The sequence below is a fragment of the Oryctolagus cuniculus genome, chromosome 20, assembly GCF_051225735.1.
Source record: "Oryctolagus cuniculus isolate XC-2025 breed Fujian yellow rabbit chromosome 20, ASM5122573v1, whole genome shotgun sequence".
NCBI classification, from domain to species: Eukaryota; Metazoa; Chordata; class Mammalia; order Lagomorpha; family Leporidae; genus Oryctolagus; species Oryctolagus cuniculus.
In genome coordinates, this window is record NC_142886.1 from 43,475,419 (window position 1) to 43,503,258 (window position 27,840).

Consider the following 27,840-nt stretch of genomic DNA (forward strand, 5'->3'; position numbering starts at 1 on the left):
AAAGGCAGAGCAACAGAGAGGGACAGAAAGATCTTAACATCCACTGGTTCTCTCTCCAAACGGCTGCAGCAGTCAGGGCTGGGCCAGACTGAAGCCAGGAGCCAGGAGCTCCATCCTGCTCCCCTGCATGGGTGGCCGGTGCTCACACTAGGGCCATCTTCCGCTGCATTCCTGGATACATTAGTGGGACACGGATCACAAGCGGGGTGGCTGGGACACAAGCCAGCACTCTGGTATGGGACGCCAGCATCGTAGGTGCAGTTTAACCAGCTGAACCCCACCACCTGTCCCTGACCTGACTTAATATGGGGTACCTGGCATGCAGCCAGAGCAACACTTCCCTCCTGTGGGGCTTACCTATGGGATGGATTATCTGGGGAGTGTCGCTCCCCCTCTTCGTGGAGGAACGACACAGGACCCTGCGCTGTTCTTTTGTCTGCTCGGCCCTCCCCGGGTTTGCTGCTGGTTCTTCCCGGGTTGGCTGCCGTCCCTTCCACCTCCATGGAAGGGCGGTTCCCCCTGGCCACTTTCCCCACTTCCGCGGGGGAGCGGCACACCGCCGGCCGGCTCTCTCGGGGGTTGCACAGGTGTTCCTTCAGATAGATGTTCCCCTTAGATGTTCCTCGTGCATGTTGTCTCTCTCCTCCTTTATAGTCCTCTTCCACCAATCCCAACTCTGCTACCCACACGCCGAGTACGCTGCTCTCCTCCAATCAGGAGCAGGTCCTGCTGTTTATTGGTTGAACTGGAGGCAGCTGTGTAGAAGCTGTTTCTCCCTTTTCAGCGCCATATTGTGGGAGAGCAGATGCATAGAATAAGTCTTAATTCCAGTAACTTAGTCTAGTCCGAGTTGCTCCCCACAGGGAGGGACACGCTGAATGGAATGGTGGGGGTAGGACACTCAGGAAGCGCTGCTGTAGACCTCACCAGGGCCTCAGCTGGCCAGGTGAGAACTGCCTAGAAAGCCGGCACTGTCTTTCAAAGCCTGTCCACTCAGCTCCTCCGCCAAAGAAGAGGCTGCCATTGCAGAGGGCAAGGGCAAGGGCAGGGCAGTGACCGATGATCAGCGGGGATCGCGTTCCACTGTGACAAGAGACCTCAGAGCTCCAGGGCTCAGGTGCTGCTAGGTACCGTGTCTGCCTGAGTCCCTGCCATCCCCAACAGCCGTCGGGAGCTGAACTCACAGACCGTGGCACTTGCTCTGGCTTTCTGCCTCCTCCTCTTGTCCCGGTCACTGTGGACGCTAGGTAGGGGGACACTCCTTGGGGACACTGTTTTCTGAACTTGCCCTAGGTCTTCCAGAAGGAAGATCCACTGAGTTCTAATCCCAGCTGTGCTAGCTGGCTACCGTGTGAGCCTGTCTTAATCAGTGCTTGCTTCCTTAGTCACAAAGAAAGGACAGTAAGACTAACATGGTGGCCTTGCAGAAGACAGAAGAGCTGGAAGGGACAAAAATGGTTACCAGTGCTGCTCGTTTGGTTAACAGTGGCACCAGGAGGCCCGTGGCCCTTAGCACAGGGACTCAGGGGTCCTGCCGCCGCCCTTCCGTCTTTGCCCACCGTGAGGCTGAAGGCGGTTGTACTTGGCTCTCAGAGTACCTGGCTCCACTGCACTCTCTCTTCAAATCCACGGAACCCCTTAAATCCAAGCAGCACATGGACTCCAGTGACCGGCTGTTCGGGAGCCTCACTGAGCTGTGCAGGAATGTGGTGTCCCTGTGGCTGGGGCAGCCCCAGGACGCCACTCACTTCTCAACGGTACTTACTCCAGGCTCGCCCTAGGCCTGGAGAGCCTCTGTGCCCAAGGAGCTCCACCAGAGAATGCAGAGTGACAGGTGCCATGGGGGTGGGGGAAGCAAGCAGGAGCAGCCCCCAGCCCCACCGGAGGACACGCAGCAGTTCCAGGATGCAGACGGCAAAAGGCAAAGTTCGTTCTGCACAAACGTCAGCGGAAGGGGTGCCCTGTGTCAGAGGCGGGCAGTGGAGAGGAGGCGCGGCGGCGGGCTCTGTCAGCTCTGTGCCGCGAGGGAAGCCTGGGCCAGAGCCTCGCGTCCACCCCCAGCTGGGTGACTCTCAGGGTCTCAGACATCAGCCGAGAGAGGGGGGCGGGCACGGCACCGCTGAAGTGCTGCTGCGGGAAGAGCAGGACAGCCTGGGGCCCGAGAGCCACGTGCCACAATCACCTGCTGTTCTAGTCACACCCCAAGAGCAGCCCGAAGCAGGGCCCTGCGACGGTTCCCACCCGCCCTACCGAGGGCCTAGCACTGTGCGGGCCCAGGGGAATCACTAAGTTGGCGGTGAAACAGAGCGTACCACCACACCCATCTTCTGGCAAAAAAAAAAAAAAAAAAAAAAAAAAACAAAACAAACCAAAGCAGACGACACTGGTTCTCTGGTTCTCACTGCTGTTTTTAATTCGGGGAATCGCGCTGAACACACGAAAAGCCTGTGAGCACAGGAGCACAGAAACGTGAAGCTGCTGCACGGGACGCACCCCACGACACGCGCCTGCAGGTCTGCTGGGGGCGGTGTGGCAGCACGGCCGAGCGGACGCGGGGAGGGACGACTCACGACAGCACTGAGACCGCGCGGGCCGGGCAGCTACTGCGCGCTCGGACTCGGCTGCGGCCGCCCCTGCTGCTGCTCCTTTGGCTTCTTCTTCTTCCTCTTCTGTCTGGAGAGGCAGCTCAAGGCAGACTCGCCCCTGCTCGGGGCGGCCACGGCGAGGGGCAGCTTGCCGGACTGCGTGGGGTACCTGGTTTTCAGGTCCTCCTTGAACAGTGGCTGGGACAGCAGGTGGCGCAGCTCCTTCTTCAGGATCTTCATCTGCTTCTGCCGCCGCCGCTCCTCCTGCTGGTCAGCTTTTCCCCCTGGAGACCCAATGCAAAAAGAGCACATTTACTGTTTACAGAATTATCTGGTTTCCCTCAACGGGTAATTCAAGCAAAACTGTTTTAGGGGGCCAGCGCTGTGGCACAGTGGGTTAAAGCCTTGGCCTGCAGCGCCAGCATCCCATATGGGTGCCAGTTCAAGTCCCGGCAGCTCCACTTCTGATCCAGCTCTCTGCTGTGGCCTGGGAAAGCAGTGGAGGATGGCTCAAGCCCTTGGGTCCCTGCATCCGTGTGGGAGACCTGGAAGCAGCTCCTGGCTTCAGATCAGCACAGCTCCAGCCACTGCGGCCATCTGGGGAGTGAACCAGTGGATGGAAGATCTCTCTCTACCTCTCTCTGTAACTCTGTCTTTCAAATAAATAAAATAAATATTAAAAAAGAAAAAGAAAAGAAAAAACCTGTTTTAGAACTACCGCAGGCAGGCAGGTTCAGTTCTCTGCAGAGGCCAGCAGTGGTTCAGTCACTCAGGGGAAGCACAGGCCCACCCTCCTTCACTCCTCACGGAAACCCCTGAAGGCAGCAGATTGTCATTTACAGACAAGGCACCTCAGGCTTGCCCAAGGCCACAGAACTAGACTGAGCTCAGAATCCAGGTCTCCCCACTGGCGCTCAGTTTTCTCCCTAGAAGACTCCCACACTTGCCCCTCACCGCGGGTGTGGAGACTCCCCAGCTACAGACCCCCGGAAGGCAACACCAGTCTTTCCGCCCTGCTCTCTTCCTGTACCTCACCACTGGTCTGTGGACCCAGCCAGAGGGCTCGACCTACGGCCCACGCTGGCGCTCCCAGGAGGACCTGCCCGCTCGTTTGGCTCCCGGCTTCCACGTGAGCAGAGAGCAGTGAAGTCTCAACTGTGGCGCTGAGTCGCACACGGCACGCCAGGCTGCACACTCGGCAGGGTGGAGGGGCGCTGCGCCTCACCGGGGTAGCTGGTCAGCCCTTGGGCCCACGACCTCTCCTAAGCGGGGGCTGTGCAATCCACTGCCGAATCCTTAGCTTTTGAGCCTGGGACCCAGCAGGGCTCAGGAAATGGAGGCTGTGAAACTCCTGCCGGCACCGACCCCTTCACAGCTGTAGCTGTGAGCCTCTCGCTCCTTACAGAGTGTTAACACCCGCAGGCGCCGTCCAGATGGACACTGCAGACAACTGGACGACAGCACGGGAGGCAGGTGCAGCAGCAACCATGACAACAAGTAACTTCAGCTGCACCAAGACTTCCTACACGCCAGGCCCAGCTGAATCCGCCGTCACAGCCAGCCCACCATCTGCATTTCACACACCAGGCGCCGAGCCTTCAAGTGCCCCCAGCCCAAGGCTCACCCTTATACATGTCTTCTTCCAGCTCGATCTCCAGGGCGGCTGCCGCCTGCTCGATCCAGGAGTTGTGCAGACAAGCCTGGAAGTTCCGATACTCAGCTTTCTCAATCTGGCGAGCTAGACGGATCCGCTCCTGGGGAGAGACGGAGTCCTCACCTCACAGCGGTCGGCCTCTGTAAGCAGTCTCCCCGAGCTGCTGCTGAAGCTCCTGAGGTCGACAGTCCCCGGGGCGCGCGCGGCAACTACCGAAACGCATTGATCTTGGCTCCTGCGGTCACCACACACGTGTGGGCACAAGCACACTCCCAAGAGCCAGCGCTCCCTTCAACACGGCCACCTGGTCTGACTCCAGCGACAGTGTCCACAGAGGCTGCAGCTGGCTGCCACCTCAGAGACAGACTGAACACTTCAACTCCCCCGCTGGTGGGATTTGGAGTTAGACCACAGCAACAGGATGCCCCAAAGAAACAGACGAGATCTTATGTCACAGGAAAAAGAACCACGGGAAGCCAGGTTAGCTCCTCACAGAAACTCTCTCTGACCTCCACCTTTCCATCTGCAACTCCGCCAGCCCCGCGGGCACGGCCGACACCCCGCCAGCCCCGCGGGCACGACTGACACCCCACCAGCCCCGCGGGCACGGCCGACACCCCACCAGCCCCGAGGGCAGGGCCGACACCCCACCAGCCCCGAGGGCAGGGCCGACACCCCACCAGCCCCGCGGGCACGGCCGACACCCCACCAGCCCCGCAGGCACGGCTGACACCCCGCCAGCCCCAGGGGCACAGCCGACACCCCGCCAGCCCCGCGGGCACGGCCGACACCCCACCAGCCCTGCGGGCACAGCCGACACCCCACCAGCCCCGTGGGCACGGCCGACACTCCTTTCAAGCCAAAGGAGTCAACAGCCTCAAGTGTCCCAGGCTCCTCCTCCCCCAGTTCCAGGAATCAGATCCTTTATGCCCCTCCAGTTCAGCTGCAGCTTCAGAGCCTCACGGTCTTCCCACAGGTCTTCCATCCCACAGCTCCCTCTGTACCTGAACCTCAGTACAGTCTGGCCTGCTCCCGGACACGGACCTGCTGGGGAAAGCCTGGACTGCCCTGCTGTGGGCCCGGACACGGACCTGCTGGGGAGAGCCTGGCCTGCCCTGCTGTGGGCCCGGACATACTGTGGTCCACGGAGGCGGCATTCACTTGGAGAATGGCTGCAAGTCAGGATTTGCCGGCACCTGCTTCAGGGATGTGCCAACCCATCAGCACGGATCTCAGTGAGACACAGACACCTCACTGCCCACGGCCCTGACGAGAGGCCCAGGCAGCTGTGCACACCGCACAGTCCAGTGGGGGTGGGGTGGACACGTCAGGGTCAGGCAGTGAGGAGACAGTCCAGGGAGGAAACGCCTCCGCTCTGGTCCCTCCTCCAGGGCTCAGCACATCCGGTCCCTTCCATGAATGCCCCGCGGAGCTGCTGGCAGAGCCACCCTTGGTTCCGGGGTGGTGCTGTTGTACTGCAGTGTCCCGATGTGGGCCCGTGAGCACCAGGTTCCGCGCAGCCCTGGGGTCCACTTCTCCTTACCTTGACGGCATCCATGTACTTGGTCTGCACAGGGAACAGAGGGATGTCTTCGTCTTTCTTGAGGGTTTTGTAAATCTTCTTAAAGTTGATCACATCTTCGGGTCCTATCAGCAGCAGGCTGAGGCCCTCACTGGTGGCACGAGCGGTCCGCCCGCTGCGGTGGACATAGATCTCCGAGGTGCGAGGGACCTGCCAGCGGAGGACCCGGGAGGTCAGCCCTGCTCGCGGCACACTGGCCCTGGCCTCAGGGCTGCATCCCCAACCGGCCCCTCTGCCCCCCAGGCCAGGCAGGTGGGAACCGCCGCTGATTCTGCATGTCCAGCCTTCCCCTTTAGCCCTACACCCCGACTGTCCCCGGTTCAGCCATTCAGGTCCCCGTGCCCACGCAGTGGACCCCGCAGTCACTTCCTCCGTCTCTATCCTTCCCACTCGTCCTGCCCCGCCCAAAGCCGCCGGTGTTATCTGAGTCTCGGCTTCGAGCACGACACTCCCCCTAGTAAACCAATCCCAGCGGCTCTCTATTCACTCTGAGTGACAGGCAGCGCTAATCACACCAGCATCTATGGAGTGACCACCTCGGGCCACACAGCTCTAAGCTCTCTGCAGGTACGGATGCACCTATTCCTCACAACAGAAACACGAAATCGATTCTTCATAAGATTACCCACGTTTTATAGACTAGGAAACTAAAACAGAGAGGTTAACAACTCCCCCCAGGTTACCCAATGAAGTGGTGGTGCCAAGAAACAAACAAAAAAAACCAGTCCCGCTGCAGGGACCGTGCTGAGCCCTGAGCGACCCCTGCTGCCCTCCAATGTACGAGGGTCACACGGGACTGAGACCTGTTTGCCACGCCTCACATACAGGATAAAGGCGCAGCTCCTGAATCCGACACTCGGGCCTTAGGGACCTGCCCCCCAGCCTACCCCCCCGCCTCTGTAGCTACTCCTCTCCCAGTACAACCCTCTTCTCGCCCTAAGCCATCTGCCCCTGAACACTGCCCATCCTAGACTCTTCCCTCCTTCCTTTCCCACCTCGTGTCCAACTCCTCTCCATCCTTAAATGCCAAGCACTTTCTAGAAAGCAGGTTCCAACCTCCCAAACCAGGAGTTCTCTCTGTCCCACCGCATCCTCTAACTTTCGAACACCTTCTCCCCTACATAACGGCTGTGTCCTCTCCCCGCCTCCCTGGGACTTGGGACTTTCAGGAGCTGGGCCTGTATTTGGTTCACCTTGATTTCTCCCACAAAGGCTGACCCAGCCCCTTCTCTAAAAAATAGTAAAGATTTGCTACACTGAAATCGGCACCCTCAAAGACCTACTGAGTACTTCCACTGGGGCAGGCACTTCAGCATCAGCTCAGTTTAATTCTCATGACAACCTGGCTGGGTAAGCAGTGTGTCACTTCCAGTTTAGAAACAATGACGACAACTGAAGCGACAACGAAAACTGACAACTGAAAACGGCGTGTGTGTGCGCCCGTGTGTGTGCGCGCGCGCGCGTGTGCCGATCAAAGAGCATGCCACTGTGAAGCAGCAGACCGGGGAGTCCAACCCGGGCGGCCAGGCCTGGACCCGACACTGCCGGCCGCAACGCTGTGCTGGTATTTGTCAGGCAGACGGCTACTCTCACTGCTATCCACAGCACACTTAGCCAGTGCTCACTACATGCCAGTGGCTCCCTAAACTCTGCATGTGTTACCTTCTTTTATCCTGGTAAGAATCCTAAGCAGGTACTACAATAACAGCAGGGGCCTTGGGCCCAACAATTCCTCCTCCTCCTCGCTTTAGAATCCCGAAGCAGGGAGATGCTGACGAATTCCCAGACGCCCCTACCTGGTAGTGGATGACATGCTGCACTTTAGGGATGTCCAGACCCCGAGCTGCCACGTCTGTAGCCAAGAGAACACAGCTGTGGTGAAGAGAAAGCTCGTTAATAACTCTAACAGCTATCACAACCAAACTCTTACCTCTGTGAGCACTATAAACGCCACGATCCTCACCAGCACTCAGTCTCTGTCTTACCAACAACACTATCATCTGCCTTTCGTTGATAGAGACTGAGCCTCCGAGAGCAACTTCCCAAGGTACTTACATGGCTGCTGGGTTGTGTAATCAAGGATGCAACCAACTTTGCAAAGACAGAGACCCCCTGTGGTGAACTGAATGAGGCCAAACACGATCTGGGCAGGTGACCTCCACCCGGGCACCCTCCCCTTCCTGCCCTGGTCAGCCCTGGTCAGCAGCAGAGGACCTCCTGGGCTTCCTCTCCGCCCCTCCCCCCAGCCTTTGTACTTGCTCATCCTTGGGTCTTGAAGCTCTTCTCTCATATTTCCACGTGACACCTCTCCCTGCTTTCTTCAGCTCTCTGCTCAAATCTCCCCGTCAGACACCTCGCCAGCCACACTCGCCCCATCACAAGCCCCAGCTTACTTGGTAGCGCTCAACGCCACTTGCTATATTATAGACTTTGTGATACATTTCTTCTTCCTCTAGAAACTAAGTTCTGTGAGAACAAGGACTTTGCATTACTCACTTTAGGTTAGCAACACCTAGACCACTCTCTAGCTCATGATAAGCACCAGATAAAGGTACGTGACGCTCCTTAACACTCAGTCCAAGCAGACTCAGAAGCACTTACAGCACGCCTTAAGATTTCCTGATTCTTGGTCCTTCAGGGTCCTCCTCGCCCTTATTTCTGACATAGGGATGGGGAATGTGGTGCAAGTTAAAGTCTATAAGACATTTCACTATTATTCTAAGTCAAGGTCAGCAAATTCTTCTGTAAAGCGTCAGAGAGTTAATAGTTCCAGCTTTGTGGGCAATACAGTTGCTGTGGAAACCACTCAACCCTGCCATTTCAGTGGAACAGTGGTTAGATGATACATTTATGGGTCTTGCCATATTCCAATAAAACTTTATTATAAAAGCAGGGAGAAAGCAAGACTTCGCCATGGGCTTTAGTTTGTCCAGCCCTGCGCTAAGCCAATCCCCATAACCACCACACGTAATAATCAAAGCCAGGTAAACGTGACACTAGTTCTAGAAACAAAACCCCCTCTGCCCTGACAAGCACTCAGGTGGGGGAAATGCCTCAGCCCCCAGGCCTTCATCCTGGCCATCTGCAGCCTACCTGCTGAGCATCACCTGGTCTGGACGGACTCAGACAGCACAGGCCCTGCGCTGGACAGCCCTCCCAGAGGCTCAGACCTGCCACTTCGAGGTAGAGAAACCCTGGCCAAGCTGGTGAGCTTTTGGGAATAGTGATAGTGGCAGTAGGAGGGCCGGGAGTTACTAGAGCTAACATCTCACAAGCACACACTGTGTGCCTTACAGAGCTGCCGCCAACTCTTCACATCCACGCATCCGTTAACCCTAACGCTATGCAGTCTATATATTACTATCCCACTATGAGCAAACTCAAGCACACGGAAGTCAAACAACTTGACCAGCAAGGAAGCAGTGGGGTCAGGATTTGATCTCACGAAACCCAGTTCAAGAGTTTGTGCCCTTATCTACAAATCTATCCTGGATGATGGGGGAGTGGAGGGACGTGGTGTTTCTGAAGTGCCGGCCTAGGTCGTAATAGACGAAGTGTCAACAACACTAGGTACTGTCCCCGTTACTCAGTGCTACGAAAGCGTCAGAGGACATCAGCATCCAAATCTGCTAAACGCGGTGACCCTGCCGAATGCCATGCAGAAGGGGGCCGCCTGCTCTCACAAGGCCCTACAGCAGAGGTGACCGCCTGCTCTCACAGGCCCTACAGCAGCGGTGACCGCCTGCTCTCACAAGGCCCAGCAGCAGCGGTGACCGCCTGCTCTCACAAGGCCCTACAGCAGCGGTGACTTCCCGCCACTCCCCGCACGGCGCTGCAGGCCAGGTCGAGGGCGGCTTCACTCACTCTTCCATTCGGGCGAACTGCTCCAGGTTTCGGAGCCGCTGCTTCTGGTGCATGCAGGCGTGCAGCGTCAGAGGCATGATGTCCAGGACCTTGAGGAGCCCGGAGAGCCGTTTGATGCAGGAGATGCTGTTGGCAAACACCAAGCTGCGGCCCGGGTACTGCATCAGGAAGTAGTAGAGGTACAAGTCTTTCTCCTCGGTCTCGCAGTGGATCTTGGTCTCCGTCAGGGTCTCCACCGTGGCCTCGTTCCTTGTGAGGTCGATGACCTTCGGCTTACCCCTCATGCCGACCTTCTGCACGAGGAGGTCGAGCTTGGCAGTTTTGTCCATTTTCTTGGTGTGCTTCTTATGAAGGAGTCGGGCGGGCAGCTGATGTACCAGGGTCAGTGTGGCAGAGAAAACAAGCGTCTGCCTCTGCGGGTTGTACTGGGAGTCATTGAGCATCTCCAGCAGCTGCGAGAGCTCAGCGAAGTGGCCCTTTTCCACCATCCGGTCAGCCTCGTCCAGTACCAGGCACCTGCAGATCCAGACAGACCCACACCGCTGGTCAGCGGCAGGTAAGAGGGACTCGACCCATTCGACCCCCGGCCCAGTCACACCCTCGTAACCACACACACGCAGATACCCTACCACCACCGCTAGGGCCTCGACGAGTCACCCCCACGCACACTTGGCTTTAAGGCCAGGGACTGAACGCACTGCCCCACGGCACTACGTGACAGAAGAAACTGCGCACATCACGATGCCAGCTCAGGCTCACTGCAGGACCAGGGGTGGGTGGGCACCATTTCCCACCTGAGCTGCCGAAGGTTGCTCAAATGAGAGTGTCTTTCTTTGATCAGCTCCCACAGCCTGCCTGGCGTGGCGATCACTATCTCTGGATGGCGGTTCAGCATCCTCTGCTGTTTCTGCGTAGACATTCCACCAACCAAAATAGCAGTTTTAATTCCTGTGGGACAGAAATCATAGGGACTCTCATTCAGTTTGGCAAGTTATTTTCTTACACAGCTAATACAGGTAGCCCCAGATTAGCAGAGATGGTCACCAGCACAGATCCAGGTGCCAACGTAAGAGCAGGTGTGGCCTGACCATGGATGCCACGCCTACAGAGCATACCAAATATTCTGTAACCAGGGCCTGGACAATTTCTCCAACCTCACTTCTTCCTACTCTCTGCCCTCTGAGCCCAGGCATGCTGACGCCCAAAGCCCAGGGCAAACAGAGTAGTGTCAGACAATGACACTGGAGGACATTACCTGCAGCTGCGACATGCCTCTCCCGGGGGCCTCCCCCTCCTCACTCACAGTTAATCCGAAGCTCCTCTAATGCCTCCGCGGGTGGAAGACTTCTCACGGCCCCCAGTGCAGGGAAGAACAGCAGGATCAGGGAAAGTGCCCCGCTAAGCGCCTCGCACACACTATAATTCCCACTGTGCAGCCCTTCCTGAAAAGAATTCCCAGGGAGAATTAAGACTTGTTCGTAAGAGTCACTAATGGGACCAGCGCTGCGGCGTACTGGGTAGGGCGCCTGTGGCGGCGGCATCCCATATGGGCGCCAGTTCTAGTCCCGGCTGCTCCTCTTCCAGGCCAGTTCTCTGCTGTGGCCCGGGAGTGCAGTGGAGGATGGCCCAAGGCCTTGGGCTCCTGCACCCGCATGGGAGACCTGGAGGAGGCTCCTGGCTCCTGAGCAGCACAGCTCTGGCTGTTGCGGCCAACTGGGGAGTGAACCAGTGGATGGAAGACCCCCCCACTCCGCCTCTCCTTCTTTTTGTGTAACTCTTTCAAATAAATAAATTAAAAAAAAAAAAAAAAAAAAAAAAAAGAGTCACTAGTAAATGTTACTCCTGTGGGCCAGACGGTCCAAGTCACAACCACTATCTCTACTCAACTTGGCCTTTGCAATACAAAAGCAGCCATAGGCAGTGTGTACCCACCCAGATGGGTGCCCTAAGCATCCACTGTATCCAACAGACTAATTAACGTCCCTGAGTCTAACACGGCACCAGCAAAGAGAGCCGAGACACCGCCACCTGGTCTTCCGTAGGGCTTGCTGCTCAGGCACACGAGAAGCAGCTTCCTCGGAGGGCGGGAGCCACCGCTTCTTTACCACGAGCATTTAGGCGCCGGGCAGGACGCGTTCACCGCGTGAAGGAAAACCTCACCTGTAAACCTGGCCACGGCGTCGATGTGCTGCTTGACCTGAACGGCCAGCTCGCGGGTGGGCGTCAGAACCAGGCCGAGCAGGGGGCGCGCGGGAGGGGCCTCCCAGGCCGCAGCTCCGCCCTCCGACTCTTGCTCGGCCTTTCCGCTCGGCTCTTCACCGAGCCCTTCCTCTTCATCCTCACTCTGTGTGCAGACAGCATTCTCCTGGGTCAGGGAGGAAGGCCCTTCACCAGCATCACCCTCGCCACAGAGCGGCAGGGCCTGGGCTGAGACAGTGGACCCAGCCTCACCGGGAGGCACTTCTTCACTCTCGATTCCAGTCCCGCCAGGTGACACGCCAGACTCAGCTGCCGACTTGCTTGGTGAGCCAGTCTCGGTTCCAACCTTGGTCCTGCTCTCCCCGGGTGGCATTCCAGCGTTCCCTGAAACAGGGCTGGGCTTCCCCTTCTGCCACTGCAGCACAGCGTGAATCATGGGGATGGCAAAGGCGAGAGTTTTCCCACTTCCTGTAAAACAAACAAAACACAGTGTCAATCAACAGACACACAGTGCTTCTGTCTGAAATTCTCTCTTCTGCACAGAATAAGGGACCCTGAAATAACTAAGCACCACCTCCACCAACCCAGAACTCCTCCACTTTGCCCAAGTTCCCCAACAGCGATGTAACCAGAAGGCAGCTGTAATCAGCAGCTGCAGGAAGAGTCTGAGACTGGCATTGAGACCCGACGTCACCAGTGATAACTATCAATTTCCAAGCGAGGGGCCGGCGCTGTGGCACAGCAGCCTATGCCTATGACGACAGCATCCCATATGGGCACCGGTTTGTGTCCCAGCTGCCCACTTCTGATCCTTCTCCCTGCTAATGGCCTGGGAAAAGTGACGGAAGATGGCTCAAGTGCTGGGGCCCTTGCCGCTCGTGTGGGAAACACACAGGAAGCTCCTGGCTTCAGCCTGGCTCAGCTCTGGTGGCAGTGGCCATTTGGGTTGTGAACCAGCGGACAGAAGACCTCTCTCTCTGATCTTCAAATAAAATAAATAAATCTTAAAAAAAAATCTCAATTTCTGGGGTTGGCACTGTGGTGCAGGCAGGTTAAGCACATCCCAAGTGGGTGCTGGGAAAGTCCCAGCTCCCTGCTACTGTGCCTAGGAAAGCAGCAGGCCCCAGCCGCCCAAGTGAGAGTCCAGGAAGAGCCAGGCTCCTGGCTTCAGCCTGGCCCAGCCCTGACGGAGGGAACCAGAGATGGACGATAACTCTCTGCCTCTCTCTCTCTCCCTCTCCCTTCTCTCTTTAACTACCTTTCAAATAAATAAATAAATATTTTTAAAAAATGTCTAAGCAATGAAATCAAAAAGACAAAGGGAAAGTCTTCTTTTTTTTTTTTTATTTGACAGGTAGAGTTACAGACAGTGAGAGAGACAGAGAGAAAGGTCTTACTTCTGTTGGTTCACTCCCCAAATGGCCGCCACGGCTGGCGCTGCACCGATCTGAAGCCAGGAGCCAGGCGCTTCTTCCTGGTCTCCGATGCAGGTGCAGGAGCCCAAGCACTTGGACCATCCTCTACTGCACTCCGGAACACAGCAGAGAGCTGGACTGGAAGAGGAGCAACTGGGGACAAGAACCCGGTGCCCACATGGGATGTCAGCACCGCAGGCGGAGGATTAACTAAGTGAGCCACGGCGCTGGCCCCAAGGAAAGTCTTGTGTTTTGTTGCCATGAAGAAACACACTGAATGGTGGGAGACGGAAATCTACATAACACTTTCCCAAGATCTTTCTTCAATGAGGACTAAGACAATATAAGAAAATTCTTTCAGAAAATTTAAATATGTGTGAAAAATTTGTCTATGTGTGAATATTTTCAAACAAGACCGCGAATGGGTTATGACCTAATAAACCTATTATAAACTACCAATATCCTAAGTCCAAGACACATTTAATGCAGCTATCAACATGGTGGCCACTTAATAATGAAAAGCAGCTAATTAATTTAGGATATACTAGTACTCCACATTTTAATTTACTAAAAAATGCACAGGAACGAATATACTTGCAAGTAGAAAACTATCACTTGAGAAAAAATACAAGGGTACATGAAAAAGTTCATGTAAAATGGAATTTTAAATTTATTTTGCTGCCAAAAATAACAAAAAAACAAAACAATTCCAAGCATATGAGTAAATAATACAAACATCCCTAATATATTTTGAAAACTAAATTTATAGTTAAAAACCTCCCTACAAAACAAAGTATAGGCCCTATTTACTCTACCAAATATTTAAGGAAGGAAAAAAGCCCAATGCTATACAAAGATCTTTCAGGGCCGGTGCTGTGGCGTGGGAGTTAAGTCGCTCCTGTGACACTGGCTTCCCTATGGGCACCAGTTCAAGTTCTGGCAGCTCTGCATCCGACCCAGCTCCCTGCTAAGAGCCTGGGAAAAGCTGCGGAAGACGGCCCACGTGCTTGGGAGATCGGGAGGAAGCTCCTGGCTTCCACCTAGCTCAGCTCCAGCCGATGCAGCCATCCGGGGAGCGAGCCCTCTCTGTAACACAGTATTGCTATATGCAATAACATGACAATCTCAAACTACACCAACGCATGTGAATTATCAGTCTATTACATAAAATCCTAGAAACACAACCCAAGTGATAGAAAATCTACCCGTGCCTTTCTAGGGAGGACAGAGGACGTTTTAGGGACGGAAGGATTACGCAGGAGCCCCAGCTATCTTTGGGAGTACCGGCTACGTTCCTTAGCACACGAGCGTGGCTGGTTTACTTCCCAAACACATGGTCCCAAGACTTCTGAATCTTTGTCCGCCAGATTCACAGGCTCCCGGGGGACATCCTGACAGGAGCCGTGGCATGAACGCAGCTGCCAGGCTCTGGTACCAGCGGCTCACAGACCCTGCCTCTGCCCGCCACGGACCTGCTTCCAGGGCTCTGGCAGACGACCCTAGGGTCCAGGCACCACCGCAGTCAGCTCGGTACCACTGGGGCAGCGTTTCCCCCTCTGATAAACAGGAGTACCGGTGCCTGCCCAGGGAACTCAGAGCTGACATCAACCACGTGAAGCACTTCCTGGGACAGGGCACACCGCAAGCCTCAGTGGATGCTCTAAGTAAGCTTCACGGCTCTCTCCACTCCCCTCTCCTGGCGCTCCCTCACTCTCCCATCGACAGGACTCTCACATGGGACCTCATCCCAGGCTTCCAATCCCAAGGTCCTAAGCGACTACAGAGTCAAGTCCTGTACTGCACAATACAGTAGTCACTAAAAACAAGCAGCCATAACACCAAGAACATAGTAACCCTACACTGACATGTGCAAGTGTAAAACACACACCAGATTTTGAAAATTTAGGACAAAAACAAGAAGGTAAACTATCCCAATAGTCTCAAATGAGTTACATATTGAGATGATCATACTGAAATGATTAACTTTATATAACTGGTTAAATAAATATGTTGTTAAAATTAATTTTCGGCCAGCGCCGCGGCTCACTAGGCTAATCCTCCACCTGCGGCACCAGCACCCCGGGTTCTAGTCCCGGTTGGGGTGCTGGTTCTGTCCCGGTTGCTCCTCTTCCAGTCCAGCTCTCTGCTGTGGCCTGAGAAGGCAGTGGAGGATGGCCCAAGTGCTTGGGCCCTGCACCCTGGAAGCACCTGACTCCCAGCTTTGGATCGGCACGGTGCGCCAGCCGTAGCGGCCACTTGGGGGGTGAACCAACGGCAAGGAAGACCTTTCTCTCTGTCTCTCTCACTGTCTAATTCTGCCTGTCAAAAAAAAATAATAATTTTCACCTGTGGTGTTTTTTTTTCTTTTAACATGGCACTCAGGTAATTTAAAATCGTATGTGGTTCATGTGTATTTCCATCAGATACTGTTGGGTCTAGCTGCACTAACAGACCCAGGTGGCACAAGTTCCTAACCCCAGCCAGGAGTCCAGCCTACCCAGCAAGTCAACACGTCTCTGCTCCCAAAAGTCTCGGCTCAAGGAATGAGGGAGCTTTAAACACAGCCTGGGTCTAACAGTCTCTTCACACCTGGATCTAGCAACAAAATTCCCCCAGTGGCTATTCACCACACTCAAACCCGTCCAATGACCTCACCAACTCCCATAGCAGCCCTTTAAGAATCAGACTGAGAATGGCATTGTAGTACAGCAAGTAAAGCCATGGCGCACATCCTATATGGGCGCAGGTTCAAGTCCCGGCTTCTCCACTTCCAATCCAGCTCCCTGATAATGGCCTGGGAAAAGCAGTGGAAGATGACCCAAGTGCTTGGGCCCTTGCCACCCATGTGAGAGACCTGGAAGAAGCCCCTGGCTTTGGCCTAGCCCAGTCCCAGACATTGTGGCCATCTGCAGAGTGAACCAGTGGATAAAAGATGTCTCTCCCTGCTCTCTCTCTGTAACTCTTTCAAATAAATAAATAAATCTTAAAAAAAAAAAAAAAAAAAATTAGGCCAGCGCTGTGGCTCACTAGGCTAATCCTCCACCTGCAGCACTGGCACCCCTGGTTTTAGTCCCGGTTGGGGCACTGGATTCTGTCCTGGTTGCTCTTCTTCCAGTCCAACTCTCTGCTGTGGCCTGGGAAGACAGTGGAAGATGGCCCAAGTCCTTGGTCCCTGCACCCGCATAGGAGACCGGGAGGAAGCTCCTGGCTTCGGATCGGCGCAGCACGGCGGCCGTGGCAGCCATTTGGGGGGTGAACCAATGGAAGGAAGACCTTTCCCTCTGTCTCTCTCTCTAACTCTGCCTGTTAAGAAAAAAAAAATTTAAAAAGATTTAGGGCCAGCACCGTGAAGTAGTGGTTCAGATCTCCACCTGTAGTGCTAGCATCCCATACGGCTGCCGGTTCATGTCCCGGCTGCTCCTCTTCCAATCCAGCTCTCTGCCATGGCCTGGAAAAGCAGCAGAAGACGGCCCAGGTGCTTGGGCCCCTGCGCCTGTGTGGGAGACATAGAGGAAACTCCTGGCTTCGTATCGGCTCAGCTCTGGCCATTGCGGCCATTTGGGGAATGAACCCAGTGGATGGAAGCCCTCTCTCTGTCTCTTCCTCTCTGTCTGTAACTCTGCCTCTCAAATAAATAAATTCTTTAATAAAACAAATCAGTTCTTCCTTTGAACAATGAAGAGGAGCATCAGCCTCCCCAGAGGGCTGACCTCAGCCCTGCTTTACCCCTGCTGAGCTATCAAAGGAGCCCAACAGGAAAACCGGCCACCTGCAGATGGGCTACAAGGTTCCCTAGCAGCGTCTACCCCTGCAAGATGCGGACACTGCTGTTACTCCCGTGTTATGACGGGGCCTACAGCACTCACAGAAATAAAGTCACCCGGCTAAAGCACCAATCAGGAGGTCAGATTTCAACATAGAGCTCACTCTGAAAATGTTCATTCATTCTGATTTGAAAGGCAGAGCAAGAAAGACAGACACTTTCATCACCGTTTTTCTCCCAAATGCCCACAACTTGTTGGACCAGGCTGAAGCCAGCAGCCAGGAACTCTATCCGGGTCTCCTATGAGGGGGGTAGGCACTCAAAGTACCTGACCATCACGTGGCCCCTCCCACCAATTCTTCTGTGGTTATGTTCTCAACACCCCTACCTCTGTGATCCTCCAGCCTACTGGCAGCCATGGGCTCACTCCAGAAGCAATCCTGTGCTGGCCAGAGCCGCCCTTACCTGTCTCAGCAGCCCCGAGGATGTCAAGTTTGTCACGGATGGCAGGCGCCAAGGTCAGCGCTTGAATGGGGGTGGGCGCAGAGAAGCCCAGGAAGCTGAGCGCCCGGAGAACTGGCGTGGGTACAAACAGGTCCTTCCAGGCGGACACGTCTGCCTGCTGGTCACGGACTTCAGGCAGCCACGTCTTCGCTTTTTTGGGCACCTTTGGGGGAGTGCTCTGGGAGGCCTCCAATTTTTTGTTCCCTTTCTTTTTCTTCTTTTTTGGAACAGTGTGGGGAAGGCTCTCTGAGGCCATCTCCCCTCCCTCTGGGCCAGGGCACGCGGCACCATCTGCCTGGGACTCGGGCTCAGCACTGCTGACGTCGGCCTCGTTCTGAGTACTGGTTCCCTCAGTCACGACATCTCCACTCTTCTTCAGCTTGACCCTTTTCTTTGGGGAGCTCGACTCGCCTCCCTCCTCTTCCGAGACAGCCCGCACCTTTCTCTTCTTGGGCTCCTCCTTTGAGAAGAGACTGGTGGGATTCTTGGCAGGCGAGACCAACCGGTAATCTGTCAGCTCCTCAAAGCACACCAAGTCAGACATCTGTCCATCTGCAAACATACTGGGGTCAATCTTCACCTGCTTCCACTTCCCCACCACTTTGATCCCCTTTGTCTGAAATCTGCCATAGCTTGATGACTTTGGTCTCGACTTTTTCAACTTCATGGTGCCTGGAAAAAAAAAAAAAGAGAGAGAAATGTTCTATTAGGCTGATGACTGGAAAATACAAGATTCTGAGGCAACAGGTGATTTTTAAGAAACGCATCAAGTATCTGAAAAGAACGGAGGCCCCAACACCGCTGTAACACATTTGCTCCCAGATGCAGAAATCCAAGCGGGGAGACACCGGCGGGCCGGGGGGCAAGGCCAGGAGGGAGGGGCGCGAAATGGAACCGGCGGGAGCCAGGACCGGTCTGGATCCCAGATCCACGCGTACTGGGCGTGATGCTGGCTGTGTGAACTGGGTCCTCCTCTGTAAGTGGGGGAGGCTCACTAACACCTAAACTGTATGCAGATAACTGCCGAGGGTGGTTTTTATGGGGGGGGGGCGACCTCTATTAAACAGGCACTGAGCTGCTCCCTTCCCAAGCTTTGTCCCGCTGCCAGCCCGGGGGCGCACGACCCATGTCCCCCCTCTCCGGTTCGGTCCCCAAAGCCAGCAGGTTCTGTGGGAATCGCACGGGCCCAGCTCCGGATCGGCGGCGGACCGGGGAGGGAGAGGAGGAGGAGGAGGGTGCGCGCCTCCCCGGCTCCTCGCGCCGCCGCGAAAAGGTGACGCACGCCAAAAACCGCGCCGCTCGCCCGCCTTCCCCGCCGCGACCCCCGGCGGCGGGCAGGGTCCCCCTCGGGCGCCCAGACAGACGCATCCGCACTCTCCCGTCCTCTCGGGCCCCGGCGAGAAGCCGAGGCGCGGGGACCCGCACGCAGCACGCCCGCGCGCCGGGGTCGGCCGCTCTCCCCGGACCCGGGCAGCACGGCGGACTGGAGAGGCGGGCAACGGGAGCCCGGGTCCCGCCCTCAGCCCCTCTCCGGAGCCCGCCCCAGGCCTGCCCAGGTGCGGTGCTCACCGTGTGGAGACAACAGCGTCCCTCAACCCTTCCGGAAGCAGCACACGCCGTCCCCGAGTCTCTCAGCTGCAGCGTAGACCGCAGTTCCGGGGCGGGGCCTGCACTCGTGTTCACGTGAGCGCCGCGGCAGGAAGTCCTGCCCCCGTGCCAAATGCTGCTGTCTGATTGGCTACCGGCGGACCGCCGCAGTGCGGTGCGGAAGTGTGCGGAGGCGGGTGAATCTCCGCTTCTCCGCGCGGTGCTGCTTCTACGCTTGGGGTCCGGCAGGCCCCGCCTAGTCCCGTGTGCTGCACCGAAGCTGCTTGCGCCAGCTCACGCTCTGAAACCCAAGGTTTCTTGTATTCTCTGTCTGCGGCTCGTTCTTGCACGCGTGTTCGCAACCCAGCCGCCGGGGGTGTGGGAGGCGCCATTTCCTGCAGTTGTGTTGCACCTCGCCTGTTGCGCACTGCAGATTGAGCCGCGTCTGCCGACTCCGGAGCTCTCGCCTTAATCGCTTTACTGAACTGGCCGGTTTCACGGTAGATGCGGGTGTCACAGGGCCCGCAGGCTCTGCTGACCTTGGGTTGCCCGAGGACGGCGGCGGGGGGGCTGTCCAAGCACCCTGGCCCCCGCCTCTCCCGTGGCACCACCACGGGACAGAGCTGGCCTTGTTTCTTGGGGAGACTTGACATTATATCCCGCAGAACGGGAGGCGGCGTAGACCCCAGGCCTGGCGGGTGGGTGCCTGGAGGGGTCCGAGGAAGGCGGGGCGCACTCGGCTTGTGGCCTCTCTCTAGGTCGGTGGTACCCCCGGCAAAGAAGCGAAGTTGTAGAATCTTGCTAACAGGGCTGACCCCTGGGGAAGGAGACCCCAACAGAGGAGAATCTGAGAGTAAGGCCCTCAGGTGGGAGTCGGGGCGGCGACTTGTAGGGAACTGGCGAAACTGTCAGCCTTAGGGTTCTCCAGACACATGGCCAGCAGGAAATGTGTGTCACACATGCGTGTGTTTCAGAATCAGAGTAGTGAGAACTAGGTCCTTCCCCCCTCAAAATCCTAATCTTAAAATAGCTATTTTCTTTTTTTAAAGTGTTTATTGAAAGGCAGAGCAAGAGAGACAGAAGAGGCAGAGAGAGATCTTCCACCTGCTGGCTTATTCCCCAAATGGCCACAATGGCTGGGAGCAGTGCAGGTCAAAGTCAGGAGCCTGGAGCTCTATCCGGGCCTCCCACATGGCTGGCCGGCACCCAAGCAGTTGGGCCGTCTTCCTCTGCTCTCCCTGGCACGTTAGCAGGGCGTTGCATGGGCGGTAGAGCCGCCAGGACTTGAACAGGCACTCTAATAATGACAACGCTGCAGACAGCAGCTTAACCCACTGCGCCTCAACACCAACCCCCAGATAGCTATTTTCTAAAGAAAGGAAGATACACAATAATTTCATTTTATACCAGAGTTGATGTTTTTCAGGAGAAAAAAATTTAGCAAGGATTGGAAGAGGAGGTGGGCTGATCCAAAGCCAGGAACCAGAGGCTTCTTCCAGGTCTCCCGCTTGGGTGCAGGGGCCCAAGCACCTGGGCCCTCTTCCACAGCTGTCCCAGGTCCTTAGCAGAGAGCTGGATCGGAAGAGGAGCAGCGTGAGTCCTAGCTACCAAGGGACCCCTCATGATCCTCGGTGACCAGTGGCTAGGAAGTGTGGGCTTCATTGTGTAGGTGTAGTTTCCAGAAAGACAAAGAGGAAAGGGGGCGTGGAGAACGCATCAGTAACTCCTGGAAAAAAAGTGACCCAGCTCGCCAGGGGCTGCGCTCAGATCTGAACCGTGTGCCAGTGTGAGCAGGCACACAGCCCTGTTCCCTGGGGCTCCAGCACGGGACCGGCCTCAAGGGGGAGGTGCCGAAAGGGCAGACCAGTGTAGAGACACAGTGGGAAGGGAGTTTAAGTTTCCTTAAAGAAACTCCGAGAAGCCGACTTAGGGCAGCGCGGGAAGTAGAAAGGGCAGAGTGTGGGGGCTCCTCCTGCTTGCAGTGTACACCCCGCCCCCAAGATGTGGAAGAAGGGTTCCCTTCCATCATTCACGGATCCCGCTCGGACAGCCCCCGGGCGCTTTCCTGGTCCCTGGAGGCCCGGGCTCCTGTGAGTGTCGCGTTGCTAGATAAGCTGCCCGGGACACTTGGCACTCGATCCAGCTCGAGCCGGGGAGCCTAGGATTCTCAGGGGCTTCTTGCCTTTCTGCCTCTCGCCCCCCTTTGCCTCACACTCTCGGTTAATGTTAGCTGTGTGACCGGAGCAGGTGACTCCGTCTTGGGTTTGCTTCCTCTTCCATAATATGAGGATAACGGCCGTGACGCCGAGGGAGACGTTGTGAGGATTAAATGGCACAATGCATGTGTTGGGTTTGCTGCTGTGCCTGGCCAACAGTGAGCCCAGATCAACCAGCTCCTGTGGCTGTCACCACACACTTCCTTCTAAGCTTTCTCATACGTTTTATACAGCATACGTATCGAAAAATGCCAGACTGGGGCAAAACGTGTGTCAGTGTTCAGCAGTTGTGTTAAGGTAGCAGAACTGAGGGTAATTTTTTCTCTTCTCAATATTTCAATTTTAATGTAATTAGGGTTTTACTTCATGTAGTTTATGGAGATGGAAGTAATGTATGAACATCTGTTTTTTTTAAGATTTATTTATTTGAGAGGCAGAGTTTCCGACAGAGAGAAGGAGAGAGAGAAATGTCTTCCATCCGCTGGTGCACTCCCCAGTTGGCCGCAACGGCCGGAGCTGCGCCGATCTGAAGCCAGGAGCCAGGAGCTTCTTCCAGGTCTCCCACATGGGTGCAGGGCCATCTTCTACTGCTTTCCCAGGCCATAGCAGAAAGCTGGATGGGAGCAGCTGGAACCGGTGCCCATATGGGATGCCGGCACTGCAGGCAGCAGCTTTACCCGCTATGCCACAGTGCCGGCCCCACAACTCTGCTTCTTTATGATGGATTTCATGAAGTAAAATTCCTTAGTCAAACGTGATGAGCTCTTCTACACGTTGCCAAGTCACTGACCGAAAGGAGGCGTCTGAGCACGGCCCGCCCAGCAGGGAGTGAGGCGTCACCTCTCCTGGCCCCACGCGAAGCCCCTGGGGCAGAAAACCAGGCTGTGCACACTCAGCTCTGGTGTGCCTCCCGCCGTGAACTCTGCAGGACAGAAAGCCAGTGACGCACTCCCTGGCTTGGCTCGTGCTGGTTCTGCAAGTGACCAGGCTCGCGCCAAGCTGGCTTCCCGTGCGGTAGTGTGAAGGCGGGGTGCAGGGGGGATGAGCATTTGGCCAAGTGGGTATGACGCTGCTCAAGGTGCCCGCCTCCCACATCAGACTCGCCCAGCTTCTTGCCAGTGTGCATCCTGGGAGGTGGCAGGTAATGGCTCCGGTGCCTGGGCCCCTTAAAGATTTATTTGATTTTATTCATTTGAAAGGCAGAGTGATGGAAAGAGATGGTCCATCTGCTAGTTTTCATTCTCCAAGTGGCCACACAGCTGGGGCTGGGCCAGGAGCCCAGAACTCCGTCCGGGTCTTCCACGTCAGTGGAAGGGGCCCCACGCTCTGGGCCATCATCCCCTGCGTTCCCAGGTGCATTAGCAGGCAGCTGGTTGGGAAGTGGGGCATCCAGGATGCGAGTCGTCGGCACTGGGATGCGGGATGCCAGTGCCGCAAGCAGCTGCCTAAGCCATCGCACCCAACGCCGGCCCACAAAATATTTGTTAAATGTGAACGTGGGAAGGTCACAAGGGCTGCGCTTCTGCCGCCAAGCCTGGCCCGGGCGGGGTGGTTTTCTGCGCAGGGTCCCCAGGGCCCAGACGTCGGGGCAGCAGACACCTGCGGCAGTTCAGCCCCAGAGCCTCCAGGGGGCGGTGCAGCCCCAGTTTCGTGGTCCAGGCTCTGATGGCCGCATCCTGGGCCGCCGGGTTCCACAGTCTCTCCCCGAATGGGGCCTGAACAGAGGCCCTCTTCCCGGCCTGGAACTGCCTGCGTTACGCCCGCTGTGCTGGAGTTCGTTGGAGCCCTGCGCCCTGACCGAAAGATGTGTGAGGCACACGCAAAAGGCGGTTGCCTTCCAACGCTGAGTCACCACCGCTGTCCATCTTCGTTCAGGGAGAACGCTCGCTTGGGGAACCCCATCGGCTGCCCTTTTCAAAGTCCTAAAACTTGTGGCGAGCTCTCGCCACCTTGAGGATATGCACGGTGCAGGTCGTTCTCCAAGGTTCCTGTGGGTCGGGTCGGCTGGGGCCCCGGACGGGCTGTGGCTGCCCCACCGCCCTGGGCCAGGCGTCCCAGCTGCCGATGGCTGCAGCTCGCGCGGCCGAGGGGCCGGGGACGCTGTGGAGGCGGCAGGCTCGCCAGGGCCCTCGGAAGGCTGTCCGGCGCGCTCGGCCACGTCTGCAGGCTCCGGAGCCTGGGGTGGCTGCGGGGTCCCAGCTGGCCGGAACCGGGCCCTGGCCCTGACTGCCACGGAAGCCGGGCCGGTCAGTCTCGGGGCTCCCACCGGCCTGCGGCCATCTGCGGGGCGCCTGGGGAGGGCCCGCGGGTGCAGCCCGAGCAGCTGCCCTCGGCTTACCTCGCCTTACGAACTTGCCAGTCTCGGGTTGCAGATGCGAGGAGATGCCGAGGGAGGCCAGCGTTAGAAAAACCACAGGTTTGGAGACGTCTATTTGCGTTAAAACACAAATGTCTTCCGAAAGTGACGTGGATGGGACGGTCGCCCTGTGCAGAGGCCTCTGCCTCTCTGTTAACCGAGTTTCTCATCGCATGATTACCGCTGTGGTGAGGCCTCCTGGAGGTCGGAGGGAGAACAGGGAAGACTGTCCCGAGACTGGAATGGGCTGTCTGCTGGCCCGAGAGTGCTCCCTCGTGGTCCCTGTGTGCTCCATGTAACCACTTCAGGCTCTGCTTGTGCAGAGCAACGTTGTTAACCCTTGCCAGACGGCTTAGGGCTCAGTCTGTGTGTAAAAGCAAACAAAAAACCTCAGTAACTACGTTCGCATGCGGTGCACTACTGTACCAGTCCTGCGGCCAGGTAGCATTAGAATATCCAATGAGATCTATGCGGGTAACCACGTGAGGGATTCAATGGGGCTGAAACCACGCGCAAGGAAAGACCCCTCCTTCTCCAGGACTCAGGAATTTGGGTAAGAAATTCCTCCTGGTGGGGCCGGCACTGTGGTGTAGCGGGTAAAGCCACCGCCTGCAGTGCCGACATCCCATATGGACGCTGGTGCAAGTCCCAGCTGCTCCACTTCCGATCCAGCTCTCTGCTGTGGCCTGGGAAAGCAGTAGAGGATGGTCCAAGTCCTTGGGCCCCTGCACGCACATGGGAGACCTGGAAGAAGCTCCTGGCTCCTGGCTTCAGACCGGCCCAGCTCCAGTGGTTCCGCCATTTGGGGCGTGAACCAGCGGATGGGAGATTCTCTGCCTCTGCCTCTATGTAACTCTGCCTTTCAAATAAATAACTTTAAAAAAACAAAAAGAAAAAGAAATTCCTCCTGGGCTTATGCCAGCATAATAAAAACTACTTCCTGTTAAAAGGCCTCCATGTCTTGTCTCGGTATAGGAATCCTTCTACAACACCACCTCTGGGGGCCACCTGGGGCCACGTTGCTTCAGAGGGTTCCAGGCTCTGGAGCAGGAAGTCCGTGAAGAGGAGGAGGAGAAGGTTCTAGGCCAGACTGGTCATGTTTAGAAAGCATATTCATTTTTCTTTTTTTGACAGGCAGAGTGGACAGTGAGAAAGAGAGACAGAGAGAAAGGTCTTCCTTTACCATTGGTTCACCCTCCAATGGTCGCCGTGGCTGGCGCACCGCGCTGATCCAAAGCCAGGAGCCAAGTGCTTCACCAAGCACTTGGGCCATCCTCCACTACACTCCCGGGCCACAGCAGAGAGCTGGCCTGGAAGAGGGGCAACCGGGACTAGAACCCGTTGTGCCGGCGCCGCAAGGTGGAGGATTAGCCTAGTGAGCCGCGGCGCCGGCCATGAAAGCATCTTCATTTTATGACCATTGTTTTGTGTGTGTATTTTGTCTCTCACCACTGTATAGAGTCGGCAGTGCTAAATACTTTTTTGAGATGCCTAGCTTTCCTAGGTGTTCTGAAGTGCCTGATAAATGTTAAGAGTACCAGTAAAAGGGCCAGCTCCATGGCGCACTAGGTTAATCCTCTGCCTGCAGCGCCGGCATCCTATATGGGTGCTGGTTCTAGTCCCAGTTGCTCTTCTTCCAGTCCAGCTCTCTGCTGTGGCCCTGGGATAGCAGTAGAAGATGGCCCAGGTGCTTGGGCTCCTGCACCCACATGGGAGACCTGGAAGAAGCTCCTGGCTTCAGATCGGCACAGTTCTGGCTGTTGCGGCCATTTGGAGAGTGAACCAACAGAAGGAAGACCTTTCTCAGTGCCCCTCTCACTGTCTGTAACTCTGCCTGTCAAATAAATAAAAAATCTTTTTAAAAAAAGTACTAGTAGAATAACATTTTGTAAGTAGGCTTTTTGATAAAATTCATACAAATTTTTTTTGGGGGGATGGTAGGTGTTCTGTCTGCACTGGTCTGGGGAAGGAGGAGGAGGAAGAAGGACAAAGGCACAGCGCCCTGGCCAGTTGCTTCAAGTGAGGCGAGACTGGCCGTTGTCCCCGTGTGTGTGCATTTCGTTCTACTTTGCTGTGTACAGGGTTCCATAAAGGACACAGCGGCTGGCCCCTCTGGACAGTAAACAGATGGTCTGTGTGTGACAAAAGCAGGGTCTAGCTGCTTTTGTAATTTTGGGTTAGGATTCCAAGGAAAGATTGTCCCATGGTAGCCCACTGGGTTGGTGGAGAGGGGAGGGGTTCTAGGCCAGAATGTTCACATTTCAAAGACACTTGGGAATTTTAACTGTTGTTGCCGACTGCTGCGTATCTAGTGGGCGTGTTGCGTCTACTTGAAACATCCTTTCTAATCAAGATGTTTGGAAGTGCCTGAAGCAGTGAATCACCTTGTAAATATCTTTTTTTTTTTTTTTGGTAAAACTTATATGAAATACGTCTTTGGGGACGGAGTTGATGGGCAGCTCTGCAAGCAATGCAGAACAGCCTGTGCTCAGGCTGTGGTGCGAGGGATGGACCTGTCAAAGGTGATATGCTGGCGCCGGCGCCACGGCTCACTAGGCTAATCCTCCACCTGCGGTGCCGGCACCCCGCGTTCTAGTCCTGGTCAGGGCGCCGGTCCTGTCCCGGTTGCCTCTCTTCCAGTCCAGCTCTCTGCTGCGGCCCGGGGAAGGCAGTAGAGGATGGCCCAGGTCCCTGGGCCCTGAACCCGCATGGGAGACCATGAGGAAGCATCTGGCTCCTGGCTTTGGATCGGCTCAGCGTGCCGGCCGCAATGCACAGGCCGTAGCGGCCACTTTGGGGGGTGAACCAACGGAAAAAGGAGGACCCTTCTCTGTCTCTCTCTCACTGTCTAACTCTGCCTGTCCAAAAAAAAAAAAAAAAAAAAAAGGGTAATGTGCTGGCGTGTTCCTACCTGGGCGTTTCTGACCACGGTTCTGTGCATTTTGTGCCTTTGTAGATGGTGTATGTAACTGACAAATGAGTCCGACTTGGAACATCTAGTTTCTCGATGCTAAAGAGGTTGCCAGCGTGTGCCAGAGGAGTACGGTCAGCACATTTTGGAGGAGTATGGTCAGCACATTTTGCACACTTGGTTTTGAAATTCGTAGGAAAACTTGTTCTGTGTAAAAGACGTGGGTCAGCGCTCTGTAAGTGTTATGTATGCCTGCTTGTGCACCGGACGGAAGGCAGAGAAGGGCGTGAGGACGCAATGGGTCAAGACCAAAACAGTCATAACCATTTTTCCCTGTGTGCAATTTTCCTTAACAATGGGAAGTGTGCCTACTGGACAAGTTTTGTACAAGAGTACTTCCAAAAGTTCATGCAAAAGGGAATCATAAGTTTATTTTGGTGCAAGAAAATTGAAACCCTTGTAGTTTTTGTAATATATATTTTTCATTAACTTTTGAAGAGCCTTATATGAAGTGTCTAGCCTGTGTAGCTATTTAGGAGTGCTTGGTGTATGTGCAAGTAGAAGCAGTAGAATACCATTTATATAAATAGCTTTTTAAAAATGATAGGACGGGGCCTGTACTGTGGTGCAGCGGGTTAGGCCAGAGTGTGCGTCTCAGGTCCCGGCGCTCCACTTCCAATCCAGCTCCCTACTGGTACACGTGGGAAAGCAGCAGAGGAGGGTCCAAGTGCTTGGGCCCCTGCATCCACTTGGGAGGTCCTGGCCCCTGGCTGTGACAGGGTGGCTTGTAGTTTAAAATTTTCCCACAGGACAGAGCCTGCCCGCGTGGTTATAGGTTACCTTGCTTGGTGGCTCCAGAGCAGGGACTGTTCTCTTGAGAGAAACAAGTTTTAGATCTTGGTCCGCTCATCCGGCTGTAACTGGCGTATTTCTGGCTTCTGGACTTCTGCTTGCTTGATAACAGCCAAGGCCACCAAAATGTGGTTTCTGCCTTTAACCCCTCCCCGCCCCACAACTCGGGGCTGTCTTCTCCAGACTTGCTCTATGAAAGGGCAGTCTCCACTAACAAAGACTCCTCATGTGACCTCAGAAGTCTCGCTGTGGTTTTAATCTGTGCGCCCCACAACACTGACTTCAGCCTGGCAGGTGGAAGATTCCCTCGCTGTCTCTCTGTCCTTTCAAATAAATACATTTTTTAAAGATG

At 55.7% G+C, this 27,840-nt stretch overlaps 1 protein-coding gene and 1 long non-coding RNA gene across 2 annotated transcripts; one reads left to right on the forward strand and one right to left on the reverse strand.

Annotated features, from left to right (window-relative positions):
* Positions 1 to 2,390: 2,390 nt before the first annotated feature.
* DDX24 (DEAD-box helicase 24) lies at positions 2,391 to 19,275 on the reverse strand. Its single transcript, XM_002723122.6, has 9 exons — positions 19,136 to 19,275; positions 17,528 to 18,238; positions 11,846 to 12,352; positions 10,480 to 10,633; positions 9,686 to 10,201; positions 7,618 to 7,693; positions 5,783 to 5,971; positions 4,210 to 4,339; positions 2,391 to 2,869 (listed from the first exon to the last, which is right to left on the reverse strand). Exons 2-9 carry the CDS (start codon positions 18,231 to 18,233, stop codon positions 2,601 to 2,603), a joined length of 2,547 nt encoding a protein of 848 aa, XP_002723168.4. The 5' UTR covers positions 18,234 to 18,238; positions 19,136 to 19,275; the 3' UTR covers positions 2,391 to 2,600.
* Positions 19,276 to 19,317: 42 nt separating this feature from the next.
* On the forward strand, positions 19,318 to 27,840 carry LOC138847282 (uncharacterized). Its single transcript, XR_011385025.2, has 2 exons — positions 19,318 to 19,466; positions 26,682 to 27,840. It is a non-coding gene; the product is annotated as an uncharacterized LOC138847282 (long non-coding RNA).